This window comes from Megalobrama amblycephala, linkage group LG11 (genome assembly GCF_018812025.1).
Source record: "Megalobrama amblycephala isolate DHTTF-2021 linkage group LG11, ASM1881202v1, whole genome shotgun sequence".
In the NCBI taxonomy this organism is placed as follows: Eukaryota; Metazoa; Chordata; class Actinopteri; order Cypriniformes; family Xenocyprididae; genus Megalobrama; species Megalobrama amblycephala.
The window spans coordinates 15,217,953-15,236,857 of NC_063054.1; the positions used below are offsets into that span (position 1 = coordinate 15,217,953).

The 18,905-nt window shown below is 39.3% G+C and overlaps 1 protein-coding gene across 1 annotated transcript in view; it reads left to right on the forward strand.

Moving 5' to 3' along the window:
• bcl11bb (BAF chromatin remodeling complex subunit BCL11B b) overlaps nucleotides 1–18,421 on the forward strand; it is a 38,739-nt gene extending 20,318 nt beyond the window's left edge. Inside the window, exon 3 of the mRNA XM_048206296.1 lies at nucleotides 13,850–18,421. Within this exon, the coding sequence (XP_048062253.1) occupies nucleotides 13,850–15,807 (1,958 nt within the window). The 3' untranslated portion in view covers nucleotides 15,808–18,421. The remainder of the gene's footprint in view (nucleotides 1–13,849) is intronic.
• The last annotated feature ends 484 nt before the right edge of the window (nucleotides 18,422–18,905 follow it).

An 18,905-nucleotide genomic window follows, 5' to 3' on the forward strand; every position in this document is an offset into this window, starting at 1 on the left:
CCATTGACGGCATTTTCCGTCATTTGTCACAACGCTTCCTCACCATTGATGGAATTTTCTGGTTTTCTGTGTTTTCACTGTTATACGGTAGGGGATGCTATTGTGACAGTTGGCTGGAAGGAATGGTTTATAGTTAAAAAAGTTTTAACTCTTTCTCCGCAATTAACAGTATTTTCCGTCATTTATGACACAATGCTTCCCCGCCATTAACAGAATTTTCCGTCATTTATGACACAATGCTTCCCCGCCATTAACAGAATTTTCCTTCATTTATAACACAACGCTTTCCCGCCATTGACGGAATTTTCCGGCTTTCCATGTTTTCACTGTTATATGGTAGAGGACGCTATTTTGACAGTTGGCCGGAAGGAATGGTTTATAGTTAATAAAGTTTTAACTCCTTCCCCACCATTGACAAAATTTTCCATAATTTATGACACAATGCTTCCCCGCCATTGACGGAATTTTCCATCATTTGTCACAACGCTTCCCCACCATTGATGGAATTTTCTGGTTTTCCGTGTTTTCTCTGTTATACAGTAGGGGATGCTATTGTGACAATTGGCTGGAAGGAATGGTTTATAGTTTAAAATTTTTAACTCTTTCCCCGCCATTGATGTAATTTTCCATCATTTATGACACAACCCTTCCCGCCATTGATGGAATTTTCCGGCTTTTCGTGTTTTCACTGTTATTCGGGTAGGGACGCTATTGTGACAGTTGGCTGTAAGGAATGGTTTATATTTAAAAAAGTTTTAACTCTTTCTCCGCCATTGATGGAATTTTCCATCATTTATGACACAATGCTTCCCTGCCATTGAAGGAATGTTCCGTCATTTGTCACAACGCTTCCCCGCCATTGATGGAATTTTCTGGTTTTCCGTGTTTTCACTGTTATACGGTAGGGGATGCTATTGTGACAGTTGGCTAGAAGGAATGGTTTATAGTTAAAAAAGTTTTAACTCTTTCCCTGCCATTGATGTAATTTTCCATTATTTATGACACAACACTTCCCGCCATTGATGGTATTTTCCGTTTTTTTGTGTTTTCACTGTTATTCGGGTAGAGATGCTATTGTGACAGTTGGCTAGAAGGAATGGTTTATAGTTAAAAAAGTTTTAACTCTTTCCCCGCCATTGATGTAATTTTCCATCATTTATGACACAACGCTTCCCACCATTGATGGACTTTCCGGCTTTCCGTGTTTTCACTATTATATGGTAGGGGACGAAAATTTCTGTCAAGTGTGACAGTTGGCCAGAAGAAATGGTTTATAATAAATAAAGTTTTAACTCTTTTCCTGCCATTGACAAAATTTTCCGTCATTTATGACACAATGCTTCCTCACCATTGACGAAATTTTCCATCATTTAAGACACAACACTTCCCCGCCATTGATGGAAATTTTCAGCTTTTCGTGTTTTCACTGTTATATGGGTAGGGACGCTATTGTGACAGTTGGCTGGAAGGAATGGTTTATATTTTAAAAAGTTTTAGCTCTTTCCCCGCCATTGATGGAATTTTCCATCATTTATGACACAATGCATCCCCGCCATTGACGGAATTTTACGTCATTTACGTCACAACGTTTCCCAACCATTGATGGCTTTCCATGTTCTCACTGTTATATGGTAGGGGACGCTATTATATATCTTCTGAAAGAGTACACAATCTCTAGAATCCAGATCAGAACACAGACAGAAGCAGAAACAAGCAATAAAAGCATTGCTTATGCACGTTGTAGTCTTCGGGAGGGGGAATCAGTTCCTTTTTTAAGCAGCGGCTCTGTTCTTTCTTTTGATGTATTGCATGTTCAGATATTCATACAACAAAATATTGTTGTATGAATATATATGTGAAAATTATCCACAAAAAAACAAATGGTCGGGAAAGAGTTAAATATTAGTGTTTTTCTTACACACATCTCTTGTTTCATATGATTTATCAACTGTGGTTGTGTAGATTTCCTTTGTGTTTGAAGATAGTCATGTACATCTGGGTTGGCATGAGGGTGTGTAAATGAAGAGAGAATTTTCCTTTTTGGGTGGACTGTCCCTTGAATACATTAAAGGAATAATTCAAATCAAGTAATGCAGTTTGCATGTTGCAATTCATAATCTTTGCAGCAGACTACTGCATTCTGGCATACTTTACTGGGAATATTCAGAGTTGAATGTACCATGCTTGTGTCTTAGTATGAGATCAGAGCAGTTTTTTTTATTTTTTATTATTATTATTAGGCTTACTTTTTTGGTCTGTTCCCATCTTCAGCAAGTACTTGAACACAAGTCTAGAACTCCAAAATAAGGGGAGGGGGCTGCTCTGTCATGTTGATAGTGGCTTGATGACATTACAGTCTGAGATTTGTAGGATGAGAGCCGCCATGATAATTCAGCATTAAACCCTCCCTGGCAGCCCACTGAATGAATAAACCCTGGATCTTATCAGTTTTTATTCATGCCAGTAAGGACTTGTTCTTGCATGTAGTGTGCGGCAGATGTGGCCCTCCCGGTATGTTTGCTGAAGGCATTGGCTAGATGAAAGACTGTTCTTAACCATAAGCTATGCGGGGAGCTGTGCCAAAAGCTGAAAACGCATCATTGTGAAAACAGCCCTGGGAGAAGCTGATCTCCCCCAGCAGAGGATGAAGAGGGCTTCGGTGCAGGGCTGAGGGCGAGATGACACACGACGGAGGAATCGGCACTCTCTCTTTTAACTTTTGTTCTCATAAGTATGACTGGCATGAAGCAGTTAACCGTCAATGTTTTTAATCAGTAATTATATACAAAACTTCTCTTCTTAATTTGCATATTTCTGCACACTAAAAGTAGTACATGGATAGAAAGTATTTGTAGTAAGATAAATTGTAACTTTAATAAATAAGTAAAACACTAAAAACTACAAATCAATATTATGAATTACGCATAGGTTAATTTACGTCCTCACGATAATTATAATGCACAGTATGAAAGATGTAGAAGAACAAAGGTCTACTGTCTGACTAAAAAAGTTATAAATAATAGAGGAGGGACTTCTGGGATGCTGGTTAGTCCTGAGAGTAGAGCTCAGAGAGTTATAACAATGGATTTTAATATTAAGTTAGGTATTAGACAAGTTTGTGTGTGTGGTCTGAAACAGAGTTGGATAAACATGCGGTATTAAGTATAAACAACAATTATAATGCGCATGAACATTTGCCTTGAGATAAACATAGAAAGTATTTCATTTTCAATGTGAAAATGAGAACTTACATTATTATAATGTATTTTAGTGTATATGCACGTTAAATGTAAAAAAAAAAAGAAAGTTGTTTAACACCATTTTAAAAAGTAGAGTATATTATTCCATTCTGAACGAATACAAGTGCAAATATAAACTTACAGCAGGCAGATAAAATAATCCACAATTAAATAGCCAATATTAACCAATTATAAATATCTAATATTGGCTAATATTGATAGATTAATTTGGGTGTTAGACAAGTTGTGTGTGTGTGTGGTCTGAAAAAATTGTATAAACATGCGGTATTTAAGTATAAATAACAATTATAATGTGCATAATACAACTATTAATGTTTATAGTGAGATAAATAGAAAGTATTTCATTTTCAAAGTGAAAATTAGAACTCTAATAGCATTATTAGATTTATTAGCACATTATTAGCATAATAGCATTACATGTTAAATGCAAAAAAAAGTATAATAAAAATTAAACAAAGAACATGACACTTCATCTTTAAAGAGATGCTTTTCAAGAAATGGTGCTTCTAAATGGGTAATACTGGGGTAATTTGGTGCTTTTCCTTTAAGTTTATTATTGTATGGTTAATGATTATTGTATTAATGCATGGTTATGTACTACATATACTTCATCGTTTAAAAATGTGCAGTATGCAAAAGAGGTACTCTATCCCACAATGCAATGCACTTGATCTTCCATTTCTGGGGTGGCAAATGAATTCGAAACAATATTAAACACAATTTTTAACATTGTTTTGGACAATGTTGAAATTGTATTTAATTGAACTGGAATAAAAATGTCTAATATCAGTTTTTATTTCCAGGATACTAAGTGGACATCACTATGCTACTAATAAATATTGTATTTCTAACGTAGCATATAACTGTTTGAAACGTTATATAATGCATGCTGTTTAACATACTATTTAAAAAACAGTAGACAGTGTATAGTATAAATCTAAAAGTTGGCAGTCATATCTCAAAGAAAGATATGTAATCTCAAAGTTATCAGTCCAGTGCTGATAGATTAAAAGAGTATTACATTATCTCAGTGTAAAACATCATCCAGGCACTTTTTTTTTGGTTGTTGATGATTTGAGACATGTTAATTGTAATATTGCATACAATTTAGAATGTGCTGTATATTATGCAGCCTAAGTTTTAGTCTTGGACTACATGCTTTCGATTTGGCATCTGAGTTTGTGGTCACCTGTATCTGTGCTAAGGATTATGGGTACTCACTGATTCTTGCACCAGTCGTAGCGCTGCAGCTTTGGTCCCGCTGAGCGCAACAGAAGTGGAACCCATTCACATGACTGGCATGTGTCGCAGATCCCGGCACATAAGGTATCTAAGGAGCTGTTTTACAGGGCCCTGATTGTTTGGGAAGGCGCGCTGAGGGCCTGGGGATTTTTACAGTGAGCTTTAAATGGGTATAGAAGCCTGAGCCCAGCTGGGGACCATTATAGTAGACGTAATCCAAAAAATACCAGGGCAATTATTTCACATACGGGATAGCTCTCCGTTCTTTTCTGCTTCCCTTGCTCACACATGAAAAATCCAGCATGAACCAGCATGAATTTTATATTGGTCCAGGCTGGTTTATGCTGATTAGAGCTAGTAATAGTGCTGGTCTTACTGGGGACAAGTAAACCAGTAACCAGCATCCCAGCATGCAAAACATATATTAATTACTTAAGGTATATCTTAAAATAAAGTCTTCTTTGCTGAGTTAAGTGTGAAGTCACTTAATTATGATACATTTTTCAGAAATCAAGACTTTATATTATGTGATTTTGCTTTTCAAGTAATTGTATCTTCATTTATGATTGTTTAGACATTTGTACTGTAAAATACAATAAAAAAAGAAGAAAATCTTTTTTTTTTCTTGCAGTGTAGTCAGATTTAATGTTTAATAAAACATTTGTGTTCAGAACTGAGCGGCCACGAGCAAAATGGCAGAATTCAAACTGTGCAGGAGTGCTGCACCAGCCAAACAGAGATGAATGAGTATGTTAACGGATATTTTTTAAAATCGATCTTTACTTCTAAAACATGTAAAATTGAAAGGATTAAAATGATCTAAAGGGCGAAACTTTTTCAAAGTAACAGCTTAGCTAACGCAAGGCTATTTTCATTCCATCTCATGTCAAACATACAGAGATTAGCTATTAGCACAAACCGCTAGATATACGGGTGGGAGATTTGATTGTGATCCAGGGTGTGATTGTGTGATTGCGATGACATGGTGCAATGTTTGCTTTGAACTGGTCCCTTGCTGTCCCCCTATTTGCTTTTTTCTCTCCACCCCACTGGCTTTTCCGAGTCTCCCTTCAGCCCCAAGCACCAGTGTCATCCATCAAGTTCCTGCAGCTCTTCTTGAACGCCTTTTCACGCCAGCCAGATCTTAACGCGGTGACGCACACTCCAAGCTATGATTCAGACTAGTTGCAATGCCACAAAATGCTGTGCTAATGCACTTCTCTCTGTTCTCACCGAGCCAAGAGTCATAGCTCTTACTGACAGAGAAGTCTTTCCAGTTGTTTTTCACTGTCCTTTCCCGTCTGCGCCATAGGACGTCTTCGCTCTGGCAGTATCAGATGATGACAGGGCACTCTAGGGTGGCATGTGTTTTCATTTAGATGGTTACGCTACCCTTGGCTGGCCTGTTTCTTCATGAGACTGGCAGTAAGCGCGCAAGAGGATCTGGAAGGCTGATGTAGGTGTGTCAGATAGGTGAAAGCTCATGGTGCACTGCAAAAAAAAAAAAAACATTGTTTTTGCCTTGTTTTAAGATCTTTAAAGCAATATAAATGTACTTTTACAAATGTATATATAAATGTTTAAAATGTGTTAGAAATCATGTACACATTTATAAGATAACTCCAGTAATATTATTTGCCCAATAAATGTTTTAATTTACATGAAGCAGGCCACCTCTTGAGGGCTGCCATTCACATATTCCCAAACACTTGTTTTATCTCAGTAATCTGTTATTGTACACTTGTTTGTTTGTTTTCTAATAATGGCAAACTCTGAATAATTCATTTCTACAATGGCATCGGTAACTGAAACATTTCGCTAGAATCCACACCTCTAGGTGTCAGTATAAGTCCCAGAGGAATGTCATATTAGCCAGTGGAAAAAAAGTACAAGTGGATCCTCAACTCTTAAAAGCATACCTTGGGTCTTTATCGACCCGATAAAACCTGTTGTGTCTGTTTTCTAATTAATGGATTAGTTCACTTCAGAATTAAAATTTCCTGATAATTTACTCACCCCCATGTCATCCAAGGTGTTTATGCCTTTCTTTCTTCAGTTGAAAAGAAATTAAGTTGTTTGAGGAAAACATTTCAGGATTTTTCTCCATATAGTGGACTTCACTGGGGTACAATGGGTTGAAGGTCTTTAAATGCAGCTTCAAAGGGCTCTACACCATCCCAGCCGAGAAATAAGGGTCTTATCTAGCGAAACGATTGGTCATTTTTTCAACGATGTCGGACATTTTGAAGTTGGAGGAGAAAATTTGTTTTTCACCCTACCGCGGTACTTCCGCTTACGTAACGCGTGACCTTTCCAGTATGATTACGTAATGCGTGGTGCAACGGAGAGCAGTAATTGAGCACATAGTTGTTATTAAAGTATTAGGAGAGTTTATTGTGGCAGTTAGAGATCCATCCGTGTTAGATATAAATCCGGGTCTCTAAAGACCCAACTATGTAATAATGATTGGTGAAACATTCATGCATTTAAGGATTAATATTAAATAATGTAATTTGTACCAGAAAACAAGGCAAAAATACTGATTAGAAGGTTTTTTTTTTTGGGTTTTTTTTGGCCTTAACTCAAACTGCTGAATGGATCTTGTGTGTTAGTGGGATTGGATGAATTTCTTAAGGGTTCTAGGTGTTTTTTCTTTCTTTTTTCTTTTTTTTTTGGTTCGTGATAATGGCTGAGAAAATATATTGTAAGTTTGTGTAGGTGTGGGTGTGACTGTGGGTATGTAGGTGTCTTTTGCATGTATATGCATCAATATGCTCGTGTATGTGCTGTGAGGCCGCAGTTTGTGATGTCCCTCCTCTGTGCTCCTGCAGATGGAGACAGATTGGAACGGTTACTGCAACAGGCCTGCTTTCACTTAGACAGGAGACGTGTGTATATGTATGTGTGTGTGCCTGCCATAACCACTATGCCTGCCACTATCCTCTGTGGCTTCTCTACACACATTTTTTCCACTGTAGAATGGGAGTCTTTTCATATACAGTTGTCCATCCTCATTATGGCCAGGAATCACAGATAACTCTAATCCACTAGTTCACTGAACTAAGGGAGGATTATGGGGAAAAAAAGATGGCAGCGAAATTGATAAAGGTAATTATTAGTTCAGTTTATGGTAGCAGGCTTTCACACTAAGCACCTGGCTCATGGTTAACAAGATTGTTTTCTTGTTGAGCAACAAAAATCACTTTCTTAATCAGTGTTTTTGTTTTGTTTTATGAAGTCTAAATATTCTTAAAATAAGATACAGGGAATATTGATATTGCCTAGTTTATTATTCTTAGCTCACTGAACAAGTTTTAAGCATGAAACTTTAGATTTTTGCTAATGGTATAATTATCTGAAAACAAACACTATTTTTATACTTTTTTTTTTTTTGTTATTTTTATTTTTAACATTTTATTTCTCAAGTAAATTTATCTTGATTTAGGGATTTTTAGATATTGTTAGTGAAAATTATTGATCAATATCACTTTTTGTAAACAACAACGTTTTTTTTAGAGTTTATTTCCTACAAGCAGAGCACATCAAAGAGGATGCAGACAGACAGACACACACACACACACACACACACACACACACACACACACACACACACTTTGCTGCGGGCTGTGGAATTTAGCATGAAAATATCAGAATCCCCTCAAGAAACTGGTATGGTGGTTTTGGCCCCAGCATGTGGTCTGGCTTTCCACTCATCATCTTCCTGCCAAAATCATTTATTTCTTTGTCATAATCATTTATCAAGGACAATATCATGGTCTGTTAAGGCCTACAGCTCAATCAATCTACAGTCACATCTATCATGAGGACTGAGAGAAATCCAGACAGACAGAGAGAAACAGCAAGAGGATAGACAGTGAACCATCTATAAAATTCAAAGCTGAAGTGTGTCATTTTTAAAGCATTCTAATTATTAAATTTTAATATGCAGAGTCAGTTATATGTAGAGTTCTGATTGTTGAAAGACAGACAGGAGGAGTGTTCAGAAAACCTGTCGGTGAACAATCATTATTTTTGCAATTCCATTTGGTTCCACTAGAGGCATAGAAATAGCGCAATTAATCTAAATCAGGGGTGTCCAGTCCTTCTCCTGAAGGGCCACTGTCCTACAGAGATCAGCTCCAACCCCAATTAGGCAGGTGTGTTTAGGCACACTTAAAAGCTAAACTCTGCTGGACAGTGGCCCTTCAAGGATGAGTTTGGACACCGCTGATCTAAACTGACTTCAAAGAATCAATAATAATTTTTATTTATTTATTTATTTTTTTTAAATAACATATTCCACGGTACTTTTCCCATAGCAGTGCATAGACATTGTTTACCTCTCTCAGACACAAACACTCACTCTAGGGATTGGTGATGTGATCTGGATGTGTGTTGGTGGCACAGACAGCAGAGTTGCACTACATAGAATGCTGCACCTCTGTGTTTCTCATTAGCATAGTGGTCTGGCCCCCTGATTAGCCAAGATCATCACAAACAAGACATCAGTGATGCGAGGTGAGGCCCCACAAGCCCCTGGGAGCCCCAGATCACAGGCATGCTAATGAGGGCCCGTGTTACTGCGGCGTGAGGTGTCAACCAGTCTTGTGACAGGTGCACAGAGGGGACGTTTGGGGTGGGGGGGAGGGTCCGGAGGGGAGTGAAGGCGTGTCGTAGTCCCCATGGCATCACCTCGTCCTTTGTTCTCTATGCAAATCCACTGCTGTGGCTTTCGACAGCTAGGAATGTAGCGGGTTCTAGGGGCAGAGCTGTGAGATTGCCACGACTGAGTTATGCACACGTTTTTGCATTGCTATTTTAGAATTGTGACATCATCATACTAGTTATATGCATTTTCATGTGCACATAATGTCCTTGCATTGTGAGTTTATCTAGAGTCATTCGCACACACTCTTGTCTTTGCACACACAGAGAAGCCCTTGCGTTGTCACACAAGTTTCACGCATTTGCACACGCTCATTTGTCTTTGCGTTGTGACATCATCAAACAAGTTGCATGCATTCGTACATGCACTTGTCTTTGTGATATGATTACAGAACACGTTGCAAAATTTTGCACCTAGTTAAATGCTTTTCATGCAACTGCACGTACATAGATGTCTTTATTTTGTCACATGAGTTTCAAACATTTGCATATGCTCATATGTCCTTGCTTTGTGACATCATCAAACACATTTGTTCACAATCGCACATGCACTTGTCTTCGCGATGCCATTGCCAAACTCGTTGCGTGTATTTGCACATATGTAGATGCCCTTGTGTTGTCACAGAAGTTTCACACATTTAAATATGCTCATGTCCTTGCGTTGTGACATTAAATAAGTTGCATGCATTCACACATGCACTAGTCTGTATATAATTCAGAAACGTGTTGCACGCATTTGCACACACAGGTGCCCTTGCGTTGTCACACAAGTTTCACACATTTGCACACACATATGTGCCCTTGGGTTGTGACAACATCACACAAATTGCATATATTTGCACATAGTGAGATGCTCTTGCGTAGTGACCAGTGTTGGGGAAAGTTACTTTTAAAAGTAATGCATTACAATATTGCATTACTCCCTTAAAAAGTAACTAATTGTGTTACTTTGTTACTTTTTATGGAAAGTAATGCATTACATTACTTTTGTGTTACTTTTTCTCATCTGGGAGGGGCTGTTTGTTTTAACAAAAAAAGTTCTATTTTAGGCAAATGTAAAGGCCCTTTCACACCAAAAGTGAAATGAATAAGCCTTAGGCTGAAGGAAATGCAAATTCACGCCTGTACAGTAGAGGGCGCAGTTCAAACAATCAAGCCTTTCAGCTGTGCTGCCATTTTGGAATACAGAAGAATAGGATGCAGGAGAAGAAGTAAATGAGTAAATGTATGCTCACATTTTGTCTCAAACTAGTCTAGAAGAACCATCATGTTTACACAGCACACACAACGCCTCTGCACTCCTGATTTCTCATGGGGACATGGGCACAGGAAATCTGTCAGTCAATAAATGGGAAAACTAAGTAACTTCCATTACCTATTTGAAAAAGTAACTCAGATATTTTGTTGTAAATGTAAAAGTAATGGGTTACTTTACTAGTTACTTGAAAAAAGTAATCTGATTGCGTTACTTGTAATGCATTACCCCCCAACACTGGTAGTGACATCATCAAACGAGTTGCATATGTGTGTCCTTAAAATGTGGCATCAACAAACGAGTTTTACGCATTGCCATGAGTGCATATGTCCTTGCATTGCGACATCATCAAATACATTGCACGCATTCACATGTCTTGCGATGTGACCAACAAAACAGTTGACATGCATAATCTTATCTTTGCATTGTGACATTATGAAAGGAGTTTCACATATGTCCTTGAATTGTGGCATCATCAAACCAGTCTTATGCATTCACACATGCTCATATGTCCCTGTGTTGTGACATTACCAAACGAGCTGCACATTATCACACACACACGTCCTTGCATTGTGACAACACCAAACGAGTTTCACACATTCGCACATCATCACATGACTATTCCATTAGTCCAGCTTCAGTAAGTGATTGGTTCACGGTCGGGTAATGCTGGAGACAGCAGTAGCTAACACTAATGTTGTTTCCCTCATGAAACAGCAGTGCTCTCAAGTCTGCCAGATTTGTTCGCAGATAATTAAAAAACACCCTCCAGCCCCTCCTCCTCACTTCTCTGTCACTGCATTCATGCTCTTAAAAGGAAATTAATTGCCACAAAATGTTGAAATCAACATATCTAAACCCAGGTTGGAGGTCCCTGAGGATGGACTAATTGGCCGTGAGGTTTTGTAATACTAAACCCAAGAGGGTGGATAAGTTTAGTGTAAAACCCCCTCTGCGTACACACGCACGCTTGTCATTAATCACATATCCTATACACACACACACGTAGACATCCCAGCACTGTTTAACACAGCGAGAACGCTACTGCAGAGTTGTTAGCTTCACGCACGCCAACAGCCAGCTCTGTAATATAACAGCCACAACTCAATTTAGCTGTTTAACCTGTAATCCCGGCAATATTTATTGAAGTGCAAGAGGGAAGAAAATTAGGCTATTAGGCTCTTGCAATTGAATACATTGAGAGGAGAAAAGACACTCTGTTAACTGGCAGTTGACCTCTGCGGCCCGCAGCGAACGGTTTCATGGATGCGGTCCGCGGTAATTACTGCAAATTGAATCACAGAGCGAACAGCGATGATTCTATAATGAGCACTTTTATTGGCTGGAGCACTTTGCTGTGACATGGTCCTCCCAGGCCTCTGTAGTGTGGCACACACACACACAGTAGGACCCAATGGACCATGATCAGATGGAGATTTGTGTTCCTGAGGTGCCTGATGGGTAATTTCACACCATCATGCCACACAAGCTGCTGTCACAAGACATGGATCTCTGATGGGTCATTAGCATATCCTAACTTATTCACTATGGGTTTCTCTCTCTCGTTCTGGCTTGTTTGGAAAGTTGATGAAATTTGTCTTTGGTCGTCATTAAGTCTGCCTGTCTGTTAGCTGACACGGTCCCTTAGTAACATATGGTGTTTTTTGTATGATGTGATAGGATGCAAATTGCAATAGCTCAAGCACACAGTTATGTTGGGGTAAGAGCGTGAGCGCACACACACAAATGCATATATTAGTGCATGCACGAATGCTCTATTACACTCTTTTTGTCGATCCCATGCTATGTTGAGTCCTGTACAGCCATCAGAGGAATATGGGATGTTAATGAGGCTTTTTTGGAACTAGCATTGGGCGCAGAATATGTCCGTTGTTGATTTTATCCAGACTTGGGCTCCTGTCCAGGGCCTCAAAATGAAAATGAACAGCCTGTGTGTATTTTAGTATCTAATCTCCGCCACCTCTTTTCTCATGTCCCCTCAGTCTCTCTCTGTTACTCTCTTAGCATCCAAAATCCCAAAATCCCTCCTGCCAGGTGTCCATTTAAAGGCCAGCCAAACCAAACACAGGCTGTGGACCTGTCATACACAACTACTTAGACGTCCAGTGTCTTCCTCTCTCTCTGTTCACTGTATTAGTCAGGTGTTTTTTAGACAAACCTCATATCATATCTGCAAGGAACCACTCACAACAAAATATGATGATCTTAACAAATCCTCAATATCACACCTTAACCATAAATACTTATGATTCTGTGAGAGTATATGGAATGCTGCTTACTGATGCTATTGCTAATTGTTTTGGATCAGAATTATCAAAATTAAACACGTTACCTGTAATATCCCCCCCCCCCCCCGCACTTCTCAACATGTTTACTGCTTAAATGGTGTCAAATTCTAAAATACCCATCCATCCCCCCAAAAAATCATTTTTTTTTTTGATAACTAGTGCCCTCCTTAAACCTGTGTAGAGGGAGGAAAATAATACATCATCTAAATCAATGCATCAGTTCAGATGACACTTCTGTGTGTACAAACATGCAATTTTATTTGCTTTATATTATGAAAAACAAAACTTGACATGTCTTTGCATGGTTAATATTCGTAATTTTTTTTCAGTGTGATAGCATGCACATGACAGCATTGGCATGTATTTGCAAAGTACATTTTATTGAAAATATCATATCACAAAAATATGGTGACTGACAGTAGCTAACTATGCACCTGACTTTGTCAATGTATGGACCTGTCAACATGATTCCCTTTCATTCTCTTTCTTTCTTAATCCTCTATTTCTCTTTCTTTTGCCACAGAATTATCTCCATATGGAAATAGTGAAAGGTGGGGGTGTCAGGGTGTTGAATGGGGAGTTCTATATTAACGTCTGGCTGACATTAGCATTAGCACAATGCGTTGTGGCCTGTGGGCGATACCTGCCATCTGCATTAGGCTCCAGCCCTCGGGGAGCTTCCATGCTCTCACTAACCCCCTAGTGTGACTCAGATTCTGGGTGAGTCACATACAGGCAGATCCTCTTTGACACAGCTTTAGAGAGCAGCCGGCCCTGTCTCACAGTAGATAACCCGCTAGGCTATCAGAGAGCTCTTGTCTCCCCTCTTAGGGTGATGTAATTTTCATTCAATCTTATAAAATGGCTGTCGCCGCAGTGCAATGAAATGTCTTTCACATGTTGCCTGTTTAATTTTTAAACAGAAATGATCCATGAACCTCACCATAGAGGACTCTTAGCTTTGATTACATTTAAAGCCATCACCGAGAACAAACAGATGCGCAAATGACATGGAAAGCTATTAAAGTGTGCTATCTCAACCTCCCCTCGCACCAGATCAGAGAGTTAATAGCTAATATGTATATATTAATTCCATCCACTTGTTTTGTGTCTTCCAGGAAGAGATGAGCCCTCCAGTTACATCTGCACCACTTGTAAGCAACCCTTTACCAGTGCATGGTTTCTGCTGCAGCATGCGCAGAACACCCATGGGATACGCATCTACCTGGACACCCACCCTACTAGCTGCTCACTTACCCCTCGCTTGGCCCTTCCTCCTCCACTGGGGGCTGATGCCTTGCCCCGTTCCCCTCTAGCCAGCTTTCTGGGTGATAGCAGCAACCCTTTCCAACTGTTGCGTATGGGTACCCCACTGTTACGAGAGCCTCCACCACCTGGATACATGGAAACCCGCTTGCCATCCACCCCGCCCTTTGTAAGCCCTCCACCACCCCGTCATCCTCTGGAACGCCTTGGCCCAGAGGAGATGGGTCTACTGTCCCAGCATCCAAGTGCTTTTGAGCGAGTGATGCGGCTGACACCAATGGGAATTGAGCCATCCATGGGCTTCTCTCAGCGTCTTCGTGAATTGGCGGGCAACAACAACAATGGTGGTCCAACTCCCCCTCTTTCACCTAACCGTGTACCCCCTATGCATCGGCTTCTCAGCCCCACTCTCTTCCAGCATGGCTCCAAACCTCTACCTTTCCTAACCACACCATCACAGCCACCATCAGTTCCGTCCAGAGGCAATTCCTCACCACCACTAAATCAGGTCGGCAAAGCCAAGTCCTGTGAGTTCTGTGGCAAGACTTTCAAGTTCCAAAGCAACTTGATTGTGCACAGACGTAGCCACACTGGTGAAAGACCCTATAAGTGCCATCTCTGTGACCATGCATGTTCGCAGGCCAGCAAGCTAAAGCGCCACATGAAGACGCACATGCACAAGTCAGGCTCTATAGGGAGTTCACCTGAGCAGGGAGGGCAAGACTCAGCTGGAGAGGGGCTTAAAAACAGTGAGGACAATGGCACGAGGGAGGGATTGGATAATGAGGAGGAGGAAGAAGAAGAAGAGGAGGAAGAGGAGGAGGAGGAAGAAGAGGAAGAACAGCAAAATGGGAGCAGGCCTGATTCCAACCTGAGTATGGACTCAGAGTTGAGCAGAAACAGAGAGAATGGCCCAAGACCCTCCCCAGAGGAAAAGCCTCTGGCCACTGACAGAGTGACAGAAAGCCAATACAACAACCTCGACAATCACTTGAGATTGCCACCGGGCAGCAGGCCATGCCAGGAGATGGACACAGATTCGGCAGCCAGGGATATCGACAGAGACAGGCGGCCCATGGTGAATGGCAGAGGCTGCGGCCCGGAGGATTCCATCTCAGTGATGTTTCACCGGAAGCCAATGCCTATTTCCAGCTCCAGCCTCTCTGGGTCTTCTGCCAAGAGGATCAAGGTGGAGAAGGATGTGGAGCTGCCGCAGGTGCCCGTCATATCCCCTGAAAATGTGTATTCTCAGTTGCTTGCTGGTTATGCTGCATCCCGCCACTTCATAAGGGAGCCGTTCCTGGGCTTTAACGACTCCAGGCAGTCACCTTTCGGCACTTCTTCTGAGCACTCTTCATCGGAGACAGGCAGCCTGCGCTTCTCCACCCCTCCAGGGGAAATTCTGGAGGGTGGTGGAATGTCAGGGCGAAGTGGCAGCAGTACACCTCACCTCCAGCTGCGGGGTCCTGGGCCAGGGAGACCACCCAGCTCCAAGGAGAGTCGACGGAGTGACACCTGTGAGTTCTGTGGTAAGGTGTTCAAGAACTGCAGCAATCTGACCGTGCATCGGCGCAGCCACACAGGTGAGAGGCCTTACAAGTGTGACCTGTGCAGCTACGCTTGTGCCCAGAGCAGCAAGCTTACCCGGCACATGAAGACCCACGGGCAGTTTGGCAAAGAGGTTTATCGCTGCGATATTTGTCACATGCCCTTCAGCGTGTACAGCACCCTGGAAAAACACATGAAGAAGTGGCATGGAGAGCATTTGTTGACCAATGAGGTCAAACTTGAGCAGGCTGACAGAGCTTGAGACCACTTTTCAATGCACTGCATTATGGGTTTAGCTGGATAGTTTTTTTTTCTTGACTATATATTTTTTGGAGTGTTTTTTTTTTTTTTTTTTTTTTTTTTTGTGAAAACAAACTGCCACCTGAGAAACAAGAACACAGGGAAATGTTAGTCTGCGGTTCTAAAACCCTTCTTGCATTTCCCAGCAACTAACAGAGGAGTAGTCCATTAGGAATTCATGGAGCCTTTCTACTGTGCAATAATTTCTGTATTTATTGGATTATTTGTAATGACACATGGCATGTGCAGGTACATTATCGATGGGTTTCTAATGCATTCAGTTCCTGAAATTATATTTCTACACCCCATCTTATGATATGACAAATACTGAGATTTTGGCATTCAGCCAGTTATGTGTTCTAAACTAGTTTCCTCAAAGGAAACAAAGGGGGTAATTTCTAAAGAAGAGGTCAACTTCTAAAAATCTGAGAACGTTTTCATGTTATTGTTGCTGTCAATTGCCCCACTCATCATGGGTTATATTCAGTAGATAGATGTAAAGCACTGAATGTCACTTTGACAATAAAATATTCAACAATTTTAAGGGGCAAAAAAAAAAAACCCAGGGATGTTTTAAGGCAGCTGATGCAGTTTGACTGCATCTGAATGATTTTCTATTGACAACCTTTAAAATGAAATGAAATGAAAGTTCATCAACCATGACATTTATGAGAATGACAATGTGCAAATGACAACAAAAATGACAATATTTCCTCTACATTATTATGATTCCTGTATATAAACAGTGCTGAGGCCATCAGTCTTGCATTCCTAACACATTTTTTTCAAAAGGCTGACATTTTTTAAATCCCATATTTTATTTTTAAAGATCAAAATGTTTAGATTCGCTCAAAATCACATCCATTGCCATTTCTTGCCATTTCTTCCACCTTCATCTATCTCTTTATAATTGTGTTTCAGTGATGTCAAAACCTTGTACAAGGTCAAATCCTTTCATATGTTAATGGTATTATAATATGTTTATTGTGCAGTCTTGACTAATTCAGACTGGATTCACTTGTTCATGGCAAGTCATAAGATTCATAAGCTCAAATTGTTGCATTTACTATTAATTTATTAAAGGAAAGTGTTCATTCACAAATGAATCAATTCTGAAATCAAAAATGAATTAGCAGCTATTTGGACACCAATATAAAGCACAGGTGCTCACCTGAAGAAATCATTTGAGTAAACGCACACACAGGCCATTCATTTGTAGCAGCATTCTATGCACCATCCTGTGCGTTGTTGAAACTGCAATCACTGAATTGTGTTGGGGCTCTCTGGAAGCCCTGGGTGACTGCCTGTCCTCTAAAGGATCCTGGAATTAAATGATTTCCTCATTACGACCTCTGTTCCTACACACTGAATCGCCTCCACCTGTCTCCTTTCATACATCACCAGCTCAAATTTACACGACAGCCATCCCTCGCCTCCACTCTGCATACACCACGTTCTTTATCTGCATATTCACTATTTACAACATCCTGCCATTTATGTTCGTGACTTTTTACAGTTTACATTTTATTTGTTGAATAGAAATTTGAATTTAAGCTAAGGCTGCACATGTTTGCCACTCAAAATTAGTCAGCAGGGCACCTCATAAAGAAATGTACACAAGGACGAGAATAATTTTTTAAATATAGATGTGTAGTTTATCACCTACTTGTCAGATACTTTGCAAACTGTCAAACCTCTCTTTGCGTAAATGACAGGAAGTGGCCAAAACTTGAAAGAAAATTAGGAAGAAATGTGTAGTCAAGATAGCATGTTGAATTTAATTGCTACCAATGGCTTTTGTAGACTGACATAACCAGACAACACGGACGTGCCTCAAATTATTTTTCAGCCTTTATCTTCTGATAGTTCAAACCCTTGCTATAAAGTGGAAAAAAACAATTTACGAACAAACTATCACCATCCAGTATCATTTAAATTCATTAAGAGGAATCAAATCAAATAAATTTGTAGAGGATGATTGTCCATTTATTTGAGAAATGTAAAGTGTGCTTCATTTTTGAGGGAAAGACTTAACGCACATATTTCTTTGAGAAATTACTAAGCCATTTCTTTACTGATTTATTTAGATGGACTAGAGAATTATTGACAGTGGAGGCAAAACAAAACAATTGGAATTAAAAAAAAAATAACTATGACACTGTCTTTAAATGATGTTTACAGTGTTGAAGTATAAGAATACTGAGCTCTTCTGTATATGTGTTTTAAATGAGACAAAAATGTTTTGTCCTCTGTTTTTCTACAATATTGAATATCATAGCAGGGTTTTCTCCTTATTCCCTTTGTTTTTTCCTTCCCCCCTTTTTTGGTGCAGGTATTTCCGTAAATTTCTATGGATATATGCGCGTGTATGTTTTGTTCATTGTTAAATACTCAATGTATTTGTAATTTCAGTGGCATTTTATGAAATGATGCAAAAAATCTTTATATTTTGCAGTCCATTATGAAATTGTGAGTCTATTCAAATGTTTTGTCACTATATCTGTTCATAATTTTGGTAATTCCATCCACAGGAGGATGTAAAAAAAATAAAATAAAAATGAAAACAAACAAGAAAATCATCTTTTGTTAATTATTTTCAATGTAATAGGGCAATCTTTTGTCTGTGTTATGAGAGAATAAAAGTTATGATCATGTTAGTACCATATCATTCCATTAATAGGGCCCTATGAAATCAATTTTTTCTGGATTTTCAGTTTTTTTTTTTTTTTTGGTCTCTGATTTAATTGCTAAATTAAATATTAGTAATAAAAAAGCATGTCTAATTAAATTACAATACTTTTACAATTTAAAAACAATCTATTAAAAGTTGAAGTAAGTTTTCTCAGTTTTTCTCAGTATAATTTTTCTGGATTCCATTTTAATACTTTAATTACATTTTTAAAATAAAGCATGTCTAATCAATTTAATTAATAAAACTTCACAAACTTAAAAAACAATAATATGGCCTTATGGCCTTTTCTGTGTTCTGATTTAATACAAAAATTTATTATCAAAAAATGTGGTAATAAAATGATGGCATAAAACAGTAACAATTTATTA